Genomic DNA, 16,725 nt, shown 5'->3' on the forward strand with positions numbered 1-16,725 from the left:
TCCTCTCTCTAAATTTCTATGGAGAACAAACTTTTAAAAAACGACATTAATGTCTCTGGAGCTGAGGCCCTAATTCCTTGGACACATCATGCGTTCGTTGTCTTGCATGACCACGGGTGAGGTACTGGAAAGACTCGACGGCACCCACATGCCAGTGACTGGAAGCCACTTTTGTATGAAGATCAAGCTTTTGACGTGTGGTCTGGGCTGGATTACAGGATACCCAGTTTTACAGAGTTCCAGATGGTCTTGTGTGGTAGAGTCAAGTGGTCATCAGTTCTAACAAAATGTGGATGTACAGTCATTACACAGAGAAGACACATCTACTCAGAGAGAAGATGGTGGATAACTCAGAAATAAACCAAGTGATTTTTTATTTGATTTTAGAAATGCATTGAATGACTTGGTGGGACGTTCACTTATGCCAGAGGCCTTGTGTTGGTTATCACGTGTAAGGTAGCACGTGACCTCCTCCGAGGCACCAGACATCTCAGCAGTTCAAGGAGTTGCCATGGACATGGGATTCACAAAGAGAGCTCTGCTTCATCTGTTCCTGTTTGTCCTGAGATAGTAAAACACACACACACACACACACACACACACACACACACACACACACAATTTTTGTTCATTTTTTTAAAACCTGGAGACATAATGAAAATGGAATGGAAATGATCAAAATAGGAAAGCTACACTGTGCTCCTAAAAGCTAAATTCACAGAGTTAAAAAAAAAATGGTGGTCAGGATCCAGCAACAGCAAGATAAACCCAAACTTCAGGCACCATGAACCTGAAGACAGATTTGACTTGGCTCAGAAGTAATTCTGTCTTGGATGCAAGCATGTTGATGTTGCCCTAGCCTGTGGATAATAATAATATATGATATATATATATATATATATATATATATATATATATATATATATATATATATATATATATATATGTGTGTGTGTGTGTGTGTGTGTGTGTGTGTGTGTGTGTGTGTGTGTGTGTGTGTATAAATGACCATGCTTGGGATTTTTTTCACAAGATGACCACCCTGCCCCTGAAGGGTGGATGGTCTGGAACTGGCCTGATTAACATTCACTGTCAGCACAGGTTGTCACCCTAAGGTGATGTTCCAGGATGCTGGAGCCTGTCTTGAGCAGCTGAGGGTAGCTGTGAGTGTCCTGCTGCTACGTTCAGAAGATGCCAGGCAGGCGACAGCAGAGTGCCCCCGCCCTCCACTGTGGCTCACTTGGACACTGTAACACTCACCGTGGGATACAGTGAAACATCGCTGTGTAAATTAGATCTCATGGGGAAAAAAAGCCAGATTGTGCATATGGTTTCCCGGAGATGGGAATTTATATACTGTTCCCCTTCCATTTCACGGTGAAATGTTGAGTCAACAACACAGGTTTACAGATAGTTGGCTCGGCTAGGTTAGTGTCTAGAAAGTAGAAGCAGTTTGATGGAGTAGAAAGCACATGGTCTCTGAGCCACAGAGGCTGACGCTCAGGTTCTGCGTTCCACCCTGTGTGGCTTCAGGTCACTGTACGTCCTCTCAGAGCCTCGGTGTGGAGCCTGAGAAGTGTGTGTGACAATTATCCCAAGCATGCGCTGTGACGATGAGCTCACACAGGACAGCACACACTGAGAGCACCTAGGGTCTCCCAGGGCATCTGGTAGCCACTGCCCCTTCCTCCTGTCAGCCCGTCATCCCTTTCAAGAGGGCATTGTGTCCAGAGAGTTCTGTACCACAGCTGTGGACTTCAGATCATAAGAGGGGAGAGGGGTTTCTTTGAGTTGTTTCTTTGGATAGAAAATTTGTTGGATCCAGGACTTTCCCACCATAGCAATCACTCTGTACAGCCAGGTGGGGATAACACCGCCACAGAGCATCTAAGCGACTTCAAACTGAACTGCCCAGAGAATGCAAAAAACGTCCTTCTATTTCCTTAAATCATTCACCTGTCTTGACTGCCCCATCCCCACTCCCATGGTTGTTTGCCAGCCCAGTCATTACTTCACTACTGGAGTTCTAAATCTAGTTTTCATGATTAAGTGGAAGACATTAAAGAAAACTCGTCTACAATTCTATAAATCACATTGAAGTAAAATTCTGTCCTCCTAAGGAGTCTAGGGGTTAGTAATGTCGTAATGAGAAATGTAGTCATTGACGTAACATATCCAAAGTTCATATGCAAGTTCAGGAATCCAATCAATGTCAGCAGGCAGGAAAGACAGACGAGAAAGAACGACTTAAGACAATATGGGTCTTTCATTGGGAACTGGGGCGGCAGAGAGGGGTCTCTGTAAACCCTGAGCCTGCCATCTGCTTACAAGTGGGGGTGGTTTAGGGCACAAGGGGAGCAGGGAAGGAGGCTGAGGCATGTCCCTCTGGCTCTCAGTCAGCCGTTGCTAGTGGTTACCACCGAGCCTCAGTCAGTGTCAGGTGATCGACAAATATTTCTCCTAGCAATTCCTAGGGTCCCTCAAGGCAAGAAGGGCAGGGGCCAGAGAAGCACGTCACTTAACTTCTGCAGTCAAATGACCGCGGTTGCAGGAAATGTCACATTCCAACCGAAATGGAAAAGCCTTACAGCAGGGCATGGCCCTGGACGGCACAGAGAAGCGCAGGAAACTCTGGGAGAGCAGTCTGCCAAGCCTGAGGCAAGCAGAGGCAGGAAATCACCTGGTTCTAGAATGTTCTAATGGCAGCATAGAAGCAGGAGGAGAATAAAGGCAGATGACTGGAGCTCACCGGGGAAGGGATGTTCATCGCCTTGCTGATGAACAAATCATCATCCCTCTCCTGACTGATCTCAGAGCGTAGGTGTCCAGGCTCGTGGCAGGAGCATGGCGGCCCTCCCTCCAGGTCTGGAGCACTTTCAGACAGGTGGGTGGGTAGCCGAGGATGCTAGGAACACAGAGTTGGGTGTTTGCTCCTGCACTAAGGGTATTGGGTTGCCTTCCTCTGATCTAAAAGAGAGGAAGCCTGGCTTCCATGTGGGGGTTCTGATGACCTTCCTTCTGCTGAAGTGAGGTGACACTGGTCTCGGTGCCTGGTTTCTGGGGGCCACTCAGGATGAGTGAGTTGCCATCCTCAGGGGGCAGGATTCTGAGACAGCATTGGGAAGAGCCATGGGCCGGTGATGATCTGTGCTCTTCCCTCTTCCTCCCTAGATGACTTCTCGGGCCTGGAGACTGACACGGCACCACCCACGGAAGAGGACTATGTTGTGTATGATGACGGTATGGAGCTGATCCCAAAGCACACGCTTCGGTTTTTTGATCGCCTCAAAGTCTTATTTTAGTTATAAGTGTTTGATCCCGATTGCATTTTCTTCTCTGGGACGGTGGTGGTAACTACCCCCCTCTCCTGAGTCAATCTCAAATTCAGATCGGATCTAAAGGAAAGCAGGCAGCTTGCGGAGCTGACGCCGCTTCCAAACCAGTCCCTTCAAATGCCCTTGCTGCCACTGCCAGACTTTCCCATCAGCAGCAGCTCTGTTGGCAAAACCACGTGGTTTAGTTCAGCATGGAGCCTCTTAGTTCTTCCTCACCCTTTCCTTTTCCAATTAAATAACAGATGCAGCTACAGATGCGTTGATCCCTTATCACAAATATTAATGATTTTCAAATGGTTAATTTCCATATTCCCAAAATGCCCCTGACCCAGGTACAGCAGCCCCCTTAAGAAATGACAGCTGCCCTTGGTCGTTACAGGGCCCTGGAGTTATCTGGTCTCTTCTGTAATTACCTCTACAGTTGAGAAGTTCCCCTTGGAGACTTGCCCAGCTTCTGTGGACCTCTGCTGTCCAAGCTTAGGACAGGCTTCCATTCATCTGCCGGTGTCAGGTGTCTTGAGCCATGATCTGGTGAATGATGTTGCCTTTGATGTTTTGTTCACTCATAATTAAGTTGGGAGACTTGTCGGGCCTGCAACAGTCAGCTGGGTAGCTGGGTAGAGGCGTGCAGATTGAAGAGACAATGAAGAAGACAGAAAAGAGTCGAGAGGTCTGCCGGTCAATGCCAACAGCCCCGAGTTTATTTCACAGTCAGCTTATATACAGTCTTGAAGGACAGAGGCAGAACAATGCACAGCGCAGGCATTCAGCCACTAGCTATCCTGCCTTGTGTCAAGGAGCAGGCAGTTTCATTTTCTATCTCTGCCTGGCATCAGCAGCCTGCATCTAGCTAGATAGTGTGTTCCTTCTTGCGGGCTAATCAGGACTTTTTCTCACATCCTTGGAGCACACAAGCTTGAACTCTATTGACTCAGAATAGACTTCAGATTCAAACTGGGAAACTGAGTCAGTTGTGGGCTCTCACAGAGACTCTGTGGCTTAACCCATTGCAGTTTCCAGATAAGGACTGACCTGAAAGAAAAACATCAGGTGTTAGAAAGCCCAGAAAGATTCCTCAGCACCTTGGAACTGTCTTTCTTACTATCTTTGAGCAGCTGGAGGGGAACAGTTTTATTTTCTCTTTTAAATATTAAAAGATTAGTTTCTTTTAGAGCTTTAATCCCAGTCCTCTCCCCCAAAAAGTCTATACCTACATTTTAAAAAAATTTCATTTTTTAAATTTTATGTGTATGTGTTATAGCTAAGTGTGTGTATATACACCGCTTGAGTGCAGTGACTCTGGAGGCCAGAAGAGGGCGCTGGATTCCCTGGAGCTGGAGTTACAGGCAGTTGTGAGCTGCCTGATATGGGTGCTGGGAACCAAACCTGAGTCCTCTGCAAGAGCAGCAAGTGCTCTTAATTGTTAAGCCATCTTTCCAGTCCCAAGGTTTTTTAAACATAAATTTATTTTCTGATGTGATTTTTAAAGATTTATTTATATTATACTTATTCACTAATTATGTATGCGTACATATGTGTGTTGCGTGAGTTTATGTGTGTCACATGCATGCAAGTGCCTATGGAGGCCAAAGGTGTCAGGTCCCCTGGAACTGAAGGTGTAGAAGGTTGTGAGTCACCTGCCATGGGTGCTGGGAACTGAATCCAGGTCCTTTGCTTGAGCAGTAAATGCTTTAAACCACTGAGACATGAGAGACATCTCTCTCGCCCTGATGTGATATTTGTTTGTTTGTTTGTTTTTTGAGACATGGTTTCTCTGTGTAGTTTTTGGTGCCTGTCCTGGAACTCACTCTGTAGACCAGGCTGACCTCGAACTCAGAGATCTGCCTGCCTCTGCCTCCCAAGTGCTGGGATTAAAGGCATGTGCCACCACCGCCTGGCCTCTGATGTGATCTTTTATAGCTTTAAAAGGAAAAGAAATTCAGGTAAGGACTAGCTTTGGGTACGAACATGGTCTGGAAATTTCTGAAGGACTCTCATTTCCTGTTCCCTAAACTTCATTTTTGTGGGTATATGTATTTCTTTGTTCTTTCTCTCTCTTTATTAATATGCAGCTGCATATAGCAGTTGGTGAGGGTATGTGTGTCTCTGTGTGTGTGTACAGAAGGGGGATATGTGTGTGTATGTGTATGTGAGTGTAAATGTGTGTGTTTTGTGTGGATGTCTGTGTGTGGTATGTGTGATATATGGTACAGTTGTGTGTATGCTGTATGTAACATCTGTATATTTGCATGTGGTATGTGTATATCTATGTATGTGAGTATGGTATACATGGTATCTAGGTGATGTGTGGTGTCTGTGTATGTAGTATAGCTGTGTGTGTGGTATAGTACGTGATACATATATGCGCATGTGTATATGTATATATAAGTAAGTGTATGTATATTGGGTTATGTTGTAGGGGGTAGGTCTGGTGTGGTGTGTGGAGTGTGTCTGTGTTTGTGTGTATTTGTGTGTGTCTACAGTTGAATCTTAAGTATCCTTAGATTGCAATCATTGCCTCTTTTGGTAGGACCCAATTACAAAGACTTCATTTCTTTTCAGATTATGGACTTGAGACCACGAGGCCACTGACCACCATCATGCCCTCGACCACCGCTGCCACAATGAAGGTCATCCCAGAGCAAGGCACCGTCAGCTCCTTCCCAGAGGAAGAATTTGATCTGGCTGGAAAGAAACGATTTGTTGGTGAATGTCACGTCCTTAATTGGAGAAGTTGATTTTAACTTTTGCCTTTGAAGGCAGCGTAACTAAGCCTTGGCCTAGCTAAGGTGGTGCATTTTAAGAAAACATTCCCTGGGTGAAATTTCCATTTGGAGTAATTTAGTGAGTCCACTTTACTTAGATACACATTAATTTTCAAAAGTCCACACTAACCAGAGAGCTGTTAGTGCTCAACAGAGGATTTCAGCAAGTGTATACACACGAGTGTGCCAACGCCCACACGTGTGCTCACAGAAGCCAGAGGACAGCCATTGTCTTCTTCCTCCATCACCTCTCCTTTGTTCCCCGAGACAGCATCTCTCTCTGAATCAGAAGCTCGCTATTTTAGTTGGACTGGCTGGCCAGTGAGAATGTAGATCTGTCTGTCTCCAGCCCCAAATACCTGGGCTACAGAATGCACAGCTATGCACAGCTTTTTATGTGGGTTTTGGGGATCCAAACTCAGGTCCTCTTGCTTATATAGCAAGAATTCTTACCCCCTGAGCCATGTTCCCAGCCCTGTGGCCAGTCTTTTGAAGACGCTGCATGGTTGGACCTTAACGTGCACAGTTTCCTAAACTCTGAACAGTGCAGCTTGGTGAATGCTGTCACTAGCCATGACAAAGTTGCAGAACCAAAGCTGTCTGTCTACAGTTATCTTCTCCAACTTCATTAGCCTCAAAGAATTGGCATCTAGAAATTGATTTCTCCCCTCTTCTTTGTCAGCAATCAAAACAATTTCAACTGAAAATTCTGTGCAGCTGAACTATGCTCTATTCCCTTCCTGAGCCATCTTTCCCATGACCTTAATGAACTGCATTAACAAGACAGTTGGATTAATATGTTACTGAGTGGAGACAAGCAACAGCTTAAATTAACATCACACTTTTCAGTTTCCAAAACAAATGTCTTGCCATGAGCAGAGAAGAAGTCTTGCCAGCCAAGAGGCAGTGACTGGGCGTCTCACCATACGAGTTAAAGAGCAAGCCCATTAGTTTGAAGCAGCAATTTCTGGGGCTAATGCCAGTGTTTGCCTGGTGTTCAGCAGCCTGGAGAGTCCACCAAACTTACACTATCCCACTGCTGTACCACAACTAAAAGGGAAAGAGGCATTTAGTGGTATCATTAGCCCTTCCACAGATTGCTTCTAAAGACTATGAGGTCTTCAGAAATTTCTAGTCATTTCATTTGAGAGCACTTGAGGTCTTGGTTATATAAAGCCTTCACTTCAATTCCTTGGCATTCTTAAATTCTCTTAGAATGGAATACAGTCCAAAGAACTGTGGGCTAGTAGCAGAGAGCCTATTGCTTGTCCCTGGCACATCCTCATATTAGGAGGCTCACTTGTAACGGGGTACCAGGCCATGACCTGCATAGTCCCAGTCTCCTGTAGCCCCTGAAATCTTGTGGATGGGCTTCAGCATGTCATAAATATGAGGATGAGAAATTAAGCAACAATGTTGCAGAGGGCTGCTTGGCCCTTGGCTTTATGTCCAAACTTCCAAAAGGGTTGAAGGTTCACAAAGCTCTGCAGGAAGCCACCCAGGGAAAAAGCTCGAGGCTGCTGTATGTTTCTCTGGTCTTAAGATGGCTAGGGGAATGAAATGTGATGAGGGGATGCCAGTTAACTGACTCACAGTTTTCCAAATTTGAGGGCATAGGAACGGAAAAATGCTGGAGGCTCCTATTACATCAAACTCGTCAGAGGACCTCTCTAAAGAACTTTGAGGTTCTAGCCATCGGCGTTGATGGGACAATGAGACCTTTTGCAGTCATCACATTTCAAGCTATGTGTCCATGGATCCATTAATGAGAAGCAGGGATTGCTCTTTGATTTTACTTATGTGTATGTGTGTAGTGTGCGTGTATGTGTGTGTATTTGCATGTGTGGAGGCACACTTGTGTGTAGAGGCCAGAGATTGGTGTTGGGTATCTTCCTTGCTCACTCTTCACTATATGTACTAAGGCAGTGTTGTTTGTTGAGCCCAGAGCTTGGCAATTATTATAGTCTAGCTAGCCAGCTTATTACAGGGATCCCTTGCATCAGCCTCTCAAGTGTGGGGATTATGGTTGGCTACCATGCTGGCTCCATTGTCGCGAGGGTGCTAAGGGTTGAAATTAGTCCCTTACTCTGTGGTAGCATGCACTTTATTCACAGAACCATCTCCCCAGCCCAATGTGCTCTTGAACTAGCATCAGGTGTCTCTGAAGTCTTGGCAGGGAGAGGCTGAATTGTGGATCTGATTTCCTCCATTCTTTCCAGCTCCTTATGTGACATACCTCAGTAAAGACCCATCGGCCCCATGCTCCCTGACTGATGCTCTGGATCACTTCCAAGTGGAGAGCCTGGATGAACTCATTCCAAATGACCTGACGAAGAGCGACCTGCCTCCTCAGCATGCTCCCCGCAACATCACCGTGGTTGCCATGGAGGGCTGTCACTCATTTGTCATTGTAGACTGGAACAAAGCCATCCCCGGAGATGTGGTAACAGGTGTGTCCTAGGCGGATGCTCAGCGTTCTCACTTAGAGAGAGGAGCGGTCAGTGGGTGGATGAACAAACAGACAAGTAAGGTGGAGAAGGCAGACATCATTTTCAGTGGCATGGGGAACACGGGTAAGTGCAGGAGCCCCGTGAGTAGTTAAAGAACACTAGATGGAAGCCAGGGTCCTCAGTTATAATTCCAGACTGGTTTGTATGACCTTAAGCTAGTAATATGTCATCTTGCTGGGAGTTCTTTCCTCATAGGAAAAATAAATATCATTATATCTTTAACCTTGTATCATCCTGAAAATAGCCAGGCAAGCACTGGTCAGCTGAAATCCTGTAGGAGAGGGTGGTGAACATGTTTCTACTGAACTGATACTGTATGGCTCCTTCTGTGCCTGCTGGCTGCTCCCATGGCAGCCTGGGTGCTTCCCAATTCCTTACGTGGGCATTGGGGAAAATGGAAGAGCCCTAAGGGTCTTGAGCCTCTCCGGTGGGCCTTTGGCCTATGAGATGCTTGTGAGTTTCTGTGACTGCGCCAAGATGACAACAGAGAATGAGTTAGAGTGAGTTCTTACAGAAACAGAATCGAAGCGTTCTGTGAACAGTCTCCTCCTTTGCGGATGATTTTTTTCCAGGCCTGTGAGCTGTGTAGAGGAAGTAGGTACATGCTGGCTGTGAATTTGTCTCTCAGTGGCAAGGGTAGTGTTGGAGGTTAGAGATCAACATTATCCATCCCAAGTGTCATGCATGTAATTCCACACTTCGGGTGCTTTTGCTGTAGGACCCCAGCACTGTCTTTTAAGGAGAGAAAAGTGTTCAAGAATACTCAAAGTGCAGCTTCTCTTATGGAGCTTGTACAGTGGCCCCAGAGCCAGGGTAAGGGACTAGGAAATACAGTCCCCATGCATCCTGCTAGGTATGGCTGAAGGCTTAAAGGGCACAGGGCAAGTGTGGGTGAGGGATCCGGGTCTTTGGCATAACTGACAACTGCTCATTTCATGGTGTGTGCTGAGTGAGACCAATCTCTGAAACGTATAACACATTTCTAAAAGAAAGCAGAGATCAGTAGAGGAAGGCCTGTACCCAAATCCGGGAGAATCTTTTTGATTGAATGTGGTTTTATGAATGGCCTCTCTCTCTCTCTCTCTCTCTCTCTCTCTCTCTCTCTCTCTCTCTCTCTCTCTCTCTCTCTCTCTCTCTCCTTCCCTCCCTCCCCCTCTCTCATGCGTGTGAGGTGTTTGTGCACATGTGTGTAGTAGGTACATGTGTCTATGTATGCAGGGAAGCCAGAGGAGGATGCTAAGGGCCTGGATCTATCACTCTCCACCTTATTCTCCTGAGACAGGAACGGAACGTGGAGTAGGTTGGTGGCCACAATTCCTCCATCTTCCCGTCTGTGCCCCGCCCAGCAATGGGGTTGTAGGAAGGCAGTTGCCCACACTCGGCTCTTTACGTGCATCTGAGGATTTGAACTCAGGTTCTCATGCTTGAGCAACAAATGCTCTCTTCTGCTGAGCCACCTCCCCACTGCCATAACTGGCAAATGGGTGAGCACACAGGACAAAGTATATATGTGTGTGTGTGTGTGTGTGTGTGTGTGTGTGTGTGTGTGTGTGTGTGTATGTATATGGATATACATGCATGTATATATGTATGTATATATGTATATATATCATTTTATGCTGTCTGGCTTCAGATCCCTCATATAACCACTCTCCTTGAACAAGGTCAAGGTCAGCAACTGAAAATCATAGGTGAGTTATGACAATGAGTGAGGGTCACTGTGGGTCTGTCAGTCACCCCTGCATGCCTGGGAGTCACTGCCGACATTCTTCATTTCATAGAGGACAACTGTCTGTCTCTACCAGGGAACTGGGTTTTGACCATCTTTTGAGTTCTTATTTATGTATTCACTATACAGTGGTGGTTTTCAGAGTCACATTTTCCTTCCAGTGTGTCATGTGCTTTGTCCATATTCACCCTTCTCCCCTCCCCCTTCAACCTCCTTTTCTGTTACTTCCATGGCATATATATGTGATTTATCCATATCTATCTATCTATCTATCTATCTATCTATCTATCTATCTATCTATCTATCAATCATCTGTCTATCTATCTGTCTGTCTGTCTTTCTCTTACCGTTCTATCTCTCTATATCTATCTATCGATCTGTCTCTCTAAATCTATATCTATCTACCTATCTGTCTGTCTATCTATATTCCACATATAATAGGGAAAACAGAACATTTGTTTGAGTCTGGCTTAGTTATTCTAAGTGCAGAGCACTATTGTTTTATCTCCCACTTTTCCCTTCTCTGTGCAGTCATGATGAGATGGAATTGGCCCTGATGAGCTGAGTGAGGCCAGGGAATGAGGGTGCAGAGAAGGAAGCGAAGCAGGGAAGCAGTGAGATGCCAGAAAGCGCTTGACTTTTCTGTCCCTGCCTGAATTCACCAGAAGTAACTGAAGTGTACCATCCCGTCTCACAGTGAAACTTGTTCTCCTTGAGGTTCTCACGGAGCTGTATGCATGCGTTACCCACTCCCTAGCACGGCTCGGTGTGACCTGGTTCGCTCTTAGTTAGCTTCAGCTGTCAACTGAGGGAGTCTCACCTGGGGCATTGCCTCTATTAGATTGGCCCATTGAGACAGCTGTGAGGCATGTTCTTGATTGGTAATTGATATGGGTGAGCCCAGTCCACTGTGAGTGGTACAATTCCTAGGCGGGTGGGTGTGGGCTGTATATGAAGGGTAGTGGAGCAAGCCAGAGGAGGAAGCAAGCCGCTAAGCAGCTTGGTTTCTGCTGCAAGTCCCTGCTTGAGTTTCCTCCCTCACTTCTCCGCATGATGGAACATGACCTGGAAGTGTACGGTGATGTACGGTGAAATAAGACCTTTCCTCTCCCGAGTTGCTGTTGGTCATGGAGTTGGTTGAAGCATTAGGAAAACAAACTGGGGCCGGTTCCTCTATGCTCACCAGGTTCCTCCCTCTCCGTTCCCAGGATACTTGGTCTACAGTGCCTCTTACGAGGACTTCATCAGGAACAAATGGTCAACTCAGACGTCGTCGGTGACCCACCTGCCCATTGAGAACCTGAAGCCGAACACAAGGTATGACCCAGCAGTCACTTACAAACATACAGCGGGACCTGTGAGCTTGGCCACAGTGTCATTCGCTTGGGAAGAAGGAATTAATCGGTCTCACCATTTCCTTGAAGTCTTGATTTAGCTCATGGGATACCAATGAAGGCTTACCATGTGCCTTGTCCTTTGCTTAAGAGAAATTACTGCATGTATTGTAGCTGTTACTTAGCAACTGGGTTTGTTCCTTGTTTTCCTAAACATTACCTTCCATAAGGGAACTTATAGAAGTTGGAATAGAATTGGTTCAGTTTTTAATACAACCTTGCTGTGTGACGTTAGCGGGACAGTATTTTGTCAAACACATTAATTAACTGACACTTAAGCTTTGTGATGCAGATGTTCAGAAAATTCTAGAAAAGTGTACTGCATGCATTGGTAAAGGTTACAAGTGTGTCTTCATCACTGAGCAGCGGCTGGCTGACAGGGCACTGTTCTGGAAACCAAAGTTTATGGCACTCAGTGAGAAACTGGCAAAACTTGGTCATGTGGGAGTGACTGGCTGTATATTCTTCAGTTGTATTGCCTGGCTTGGGAGGTATGACTAACAGAAAGTGACCTGGTGGACGATCATGAGCGAGCCACTGAGCATGCCTTGGCCAGGCAGTGGCATGCTGGTAAACTGGGCATGGGGAAGGGGGCCATCCCTGGTTTATAGCATTTTCAGTGTCTATGGTTCAGGTACTTTTGCTATGGTCAATCACACAACATCAGTAGACCTGTAGGATCCCTGAATAGCTCATGACTGGCTCCTGCAGGTTGTCCAGGTAGCCACAGTCCCACACTGATGGACAGAGCCAGCAGGCTGGCTGTGAAGAGCTCCAAGTAGCTTCCACAGGCAGAGAGGCAGGAAAAAGCCGGAACAAATGACTCGATAAACAGACGTGTGCTAGAGGGGACAGAATCTGGCCAGAGCCCTGCTACCAGGAGACGTCCCCAAAGCTGGGAACACTCCCTGTGACATTTTAACGTGCCACTTAGGCTCCCTGGAACCAAGCTTCCATAAACTGTTATGAATTGCAGGATTTGGCAAATGAAACGAAGCAATAAGTCAGGGAGAGGAGAAAGTGCTCCATTCCTTTCTAATGAGATGAATGTTGACCAGAGGTGAAAGTTCACCGGAGGAAATGAAAGCAGCAGAATCAGATGAAACAGGGTCAGCATCCTTTTCCTCTATGTGCAGGGATTGCTTACTTCTACAGCACAGCCCCATGCATATCAAAACGCTGGAAGATGCCTTCCAGTGGGCAAAAGTTGAACCTTAATCTCCTGGCCTCTCCCTGTTCCTCCTCCCCTGTCTGTGTCCAATGTTCTTTCCACAAAATTTGTTACCATATTGGATTTTGGGCATTTTGACTGTCAGGTGATGGTGGCGTAAAGTGAAGGTGTCCTTGTTCTGACCAGGGTTCTGGGTCCAAACTTCATTTAAGCGATTCTTCCTCCTGTTTATTTTGGGCCAGGGTTTAGGGCATGGGGGGTGAACTGGATGCAGCTCTCATAGTGTGTACAGTGCTGTCCTCATGGGGTTTACTGTGTGGTGCGGGGAGGAACAGATGTTAAAAAGGAAAAACAGTACAAACAGAGACTTCCACAGTCAGTGTCTTGAGGAAGTTTAGGGAGAGTACATAATAGGGAAATTCTTGCTCTTATGAGCCTAAGGCTAGTCAGGTAAGACTGAGAAAGTTAGGTCTAAAGCATATGGAGCAGTTAAACCAGAGAAGAGGTAGGCAAGGTGAGGTGAGGTGTGAGGCGGGGTAAGGTAAAATTGCTCCAGGAAGAGGAAGCCTCGACATTTGAAATGTTCTAGGAAGATGGAAAGCCTCAAAAGAGAAGAAGAATGAGGGAAAATGGACAGTACCAGGCTCCATCTGCCCGTGCGCCCAGCCTCTTCTTCTGCTTCTTCTGAGCAAGCACAGGCTGTTGGCTCTTCAGGTGGAAAATGCAGGTGGGATGCAGCCTGGGATCTTCTCTGATCAAATCCCCTCAGGACCCATGTGAACAGCAACTACAAACAACTGGGGGGGGGTTGCCCTAAATTACTCCACAGCCACTGATTAAGAGTGTGAATACAGTGTGGATACAATGAGAAGAAACTCATTTCCCCCCCTGCACACGGAGCAGCTTCCTGTGTTGCCGTGGAAACTCAGGTAACCATCGTGCTGAGTCAACTTCGTTGGGAGGTCACTCCAGTTCTCAGGGCCTTTGACAACCAGCCTTCTAGTCCTCAGGAGAGACAAGAAGTCACTCCACTCAAAGGAAGAGCTAGAATCTAACTAAGCATGAGCATTGGTAGTTTAGGTCATAATCTGTTTTTTACTAAACAAGGGTCCTGCTATCATTCCTTGGGTCTTCATATTTTAAAATCCTATTTTACAGTAGAAAGATTGGATCAGAGTTTTAGGGCAGTTCCGTCAGGGATGTGAGGAACTACGCAGCACAAGTGTCCCATGTGGCTTCTGAATGTAGATATCACTCCTAATTTTTAAATGGCTTCTCTTTAAAGAAAAAAGTGTTTGCAAAATGCAACTAGAATCGTTGATGTGTACCAACCCCCCTGTTGGAACTGCCTTTGGGGCTTTTGCCATAAATTACTCCACAGCCACTGATTAAGTGTGAATAATCAAGAAACATGCACTGCTGGGTCAATCGATATTTAGAACCATGTTCTTAATTGTGCATATCTTTAAAAAAATAATCTGAAATGAAAAAAAAATCAATATGTGGATGACTTCAGATTTTTACCGAGTGGCTTTTCTTTTCTTTAGTCAAACCACAGGAGAATGTCTCTGCGTGCTGTGAGGCCAGAGGTGGCCTTGGTGATGTCATTACCTGTAGTCAGGAGTCAATGGCACCCCCAAATGTAAATAGTCCCTCTGTAAAACTTTGTATTACCTCTTTTATCAGCACATGTATCTGTGTACCTGACTTAACCAGATAAAGAATTTTGAAATAGTTAGGTAAGACATTCCTTCTGGCCAAAAGCTAGAGGAAAATACTATTTATTAGGTTCAGGGAGCCACCATTCATGGGTCCTATGATAGCCTTATGCTATGTGGAACCCCAGGGAGTGGAAGTCACAAAAGTTAGCAACGGTGGTTCCAACCGACATACTGATCCTCAGTCCTTCTTTGAGCATCAGTATTGGCAAAGTAAGATGCCTGGAGACTCCGTTTCCTTCTTGATGAGCTAGCTGGCTCAAACTGTGCTTTCTAGAACATTCTCTGTTCCAAGACAAAGTATGGGCCTGCAGTAAAGCCTCTCCCCTCAGGTTTTCCTCACCTCCTCTTCCTGGTCATACTTCTCTTTTCTGGAGGTTACAAAGCTCAAAGCATGGCTTTCATGTTAGTTCACTGGAAAGGCCACCCCTTAGCCACTGTTTCTTGCTAGTCACAAGTCACGTTAGTGCTGAATCCACCATGGAGTCTGAGATGTTGATTAACATTTGAGTTCTACTCTGTATTTTGTTGTACCAGCTCCTCTCTCTTGGAGCTTATCCTGGTATCCGAATCTTAATCAGGTCTTTAAAGGATGGACTGAGAGAGTTACCCAGTACCTGCCTGCTTGTATGCTCCAGAAAAGCACTCTGGGCAGCTGTCGGCCTGTTTTCTATTCCATTCCCATCAGCTATATGCTTGTGCTGTGTTAATTGTACCATTTCAAGAAATCATCACAAATGAGAAAGTTCAGGGGGAAAAAATATGAGGATGACTAGGTGTGTGTGTGTGTGTGTGTGTGTGTGTGTGTGTGTGTGTGTGTGTGTGTGTGGGCGCGCGCGCGTGTGCATGCATACATGAATGGGTGTGTGTAAAAACTGACCAACAGGACTCCAGAGTTATAACAGAGGCATGGTTGGAAGGGTTGGGAATCTGTCTCGTTCCTCAGAAGTCAAATCAATTTCTCTTTTAAAAGATGTTTTCTTTGGATTTCAGGTATTACTTCAAAGTTCAAGCCAAGAACCCTCATGGCTATGGGCCTGTCAGCCCTTCGGTCTCATTTGTTACGGAATCAGGTATGGGTACATTCATCTTTGTTTTGATTTTTTGAATAGTGAAATAAATGATCAGAATGGCAGCACTGGCATAGTGAAAATTAAGGCAAGAAAATGTCTTCTTTTCTGTTGGGTGAGTTTGGGTTTCTCTTTATAAAACAAGCATCCCCCATCCCTGACCCTGCTAGGTGAGGAGAAAGATAAGGTCAAATTCTAATGAAAGGAATGATAAATTTAGTTTTCAACCTAAAGATAGCTTTGACTCGTTAGCATAAAACAGCTTCAGAAATTGCTTTATTGCTGGATTTTTACTGATTGTTTGGTTTTGGTTTTATTGAGACTGAGTAGCCCAGGCTAACCTGGAACTGTCTAACTAGCCCAGGGTGGCCTCAGGTGACTGAGTACTAGAATTATAGGCATGAGCAACCATACCTGGTATTAGTTTAAAGTTTAAAAACAATACTTTTGTTCCAAATCACTGGATAACATCCACCTTAGATGATGTGGGAGGCAGCTGTCTCTCTAGGTTCCATCTAAGATGACCTTTATGAAGAGGAAGAGAGATCTGTACTGAGTATTTAAATATGAACATCTATTCTGTCTTAATATGCTATCCCATATATGGCCTTGCGTTTTGGAGTGCTGTGGGGTAAAGCTCTCAGGCTCTGTAATACCATGTTCCTGCATGGACCCCAGGAACATGGGGCAGATGGCTGGCCCAGCATACCAGAAGGCATGGGCTTGTGACCCAACATCACCTAAGAATGATCTTTTTCTGAAGCAAAATGTCTTTACAAGCAAGTTTTGTACTCTCTGCAGTGGTTTTTGCAGCTAAAGCACAGATAGTTTTAAAATACCGAGTGTCGTAGATTTGAGTTATATTTAGTCCTGGCCAGGATCCAGACAGTGAGCGTGTCTGTCATCACCAACGGCTTCCTCCTGCTGTCCTGCACCCTCTGCTCTTTCCACTGAGTTCACATCACCTAGGATTTGACATTAGTGCCCTAGAGTGCAGACCCTTTGGCTGGATTCTCTCAGAATCATCCACGCA

At 45.7% G+C, this 16,725-nt stretch overlaps 1 protein-coding gene across 5 annotated transcripts in view; it reads left to right on the plus strand.

Annotated features, from left to right (window-relative positions):
- The window catches only part of Fndc1 (fibronectin type III domain containing 1), an 89,050-nt gene that overhangs the window by 65,957 nt on the left and 6,368 nt on the right, over positions 1–16,725 (plus strand). For all 5 annotated transcript variants that reach the window (XM_076552873.1, XM_042262385.2, XM_076552871.1 and 2 more), the window contains 5 exons: positions 3,172–3,240; positions 5,898–6,041; positions 8,320–8,550; positions 11,548–11,656; positions 15,616–15,695. In XM_076552873.1, the coding sequence (XP_076408988.1) occupies positions 3,172–3,240; positions 5,898–6,041; positions 8,320–8,550; positions 11,548–11,656; positions 15,616–15,695 (633 nt within the window). The remainder of the gene's footprint in view (positions 1–3,171; positions 3,241–5,897; positions 6,042–8,319; positions 8,551–11,547; positions 11,657–15,615; positions 15,696–16,725) is intronic.

Source organism: Peromyscus maniculatus, chromosome 16 (assembly GCF_049852395.1).
Source record: "Peromyscus maniculatus bairdii isolate BWxNUB_F1_BW_parent chromosome 16, HU_Pman_BW_mat_3.1, whole genome shotgun sequence".
NCBI classification, from domain to species: Eukaryota; Metazoa; Chordata; class Mammalia; order Rodentia; family Cricetidae; genus Peromyscus; species Peromyscus maniculatus.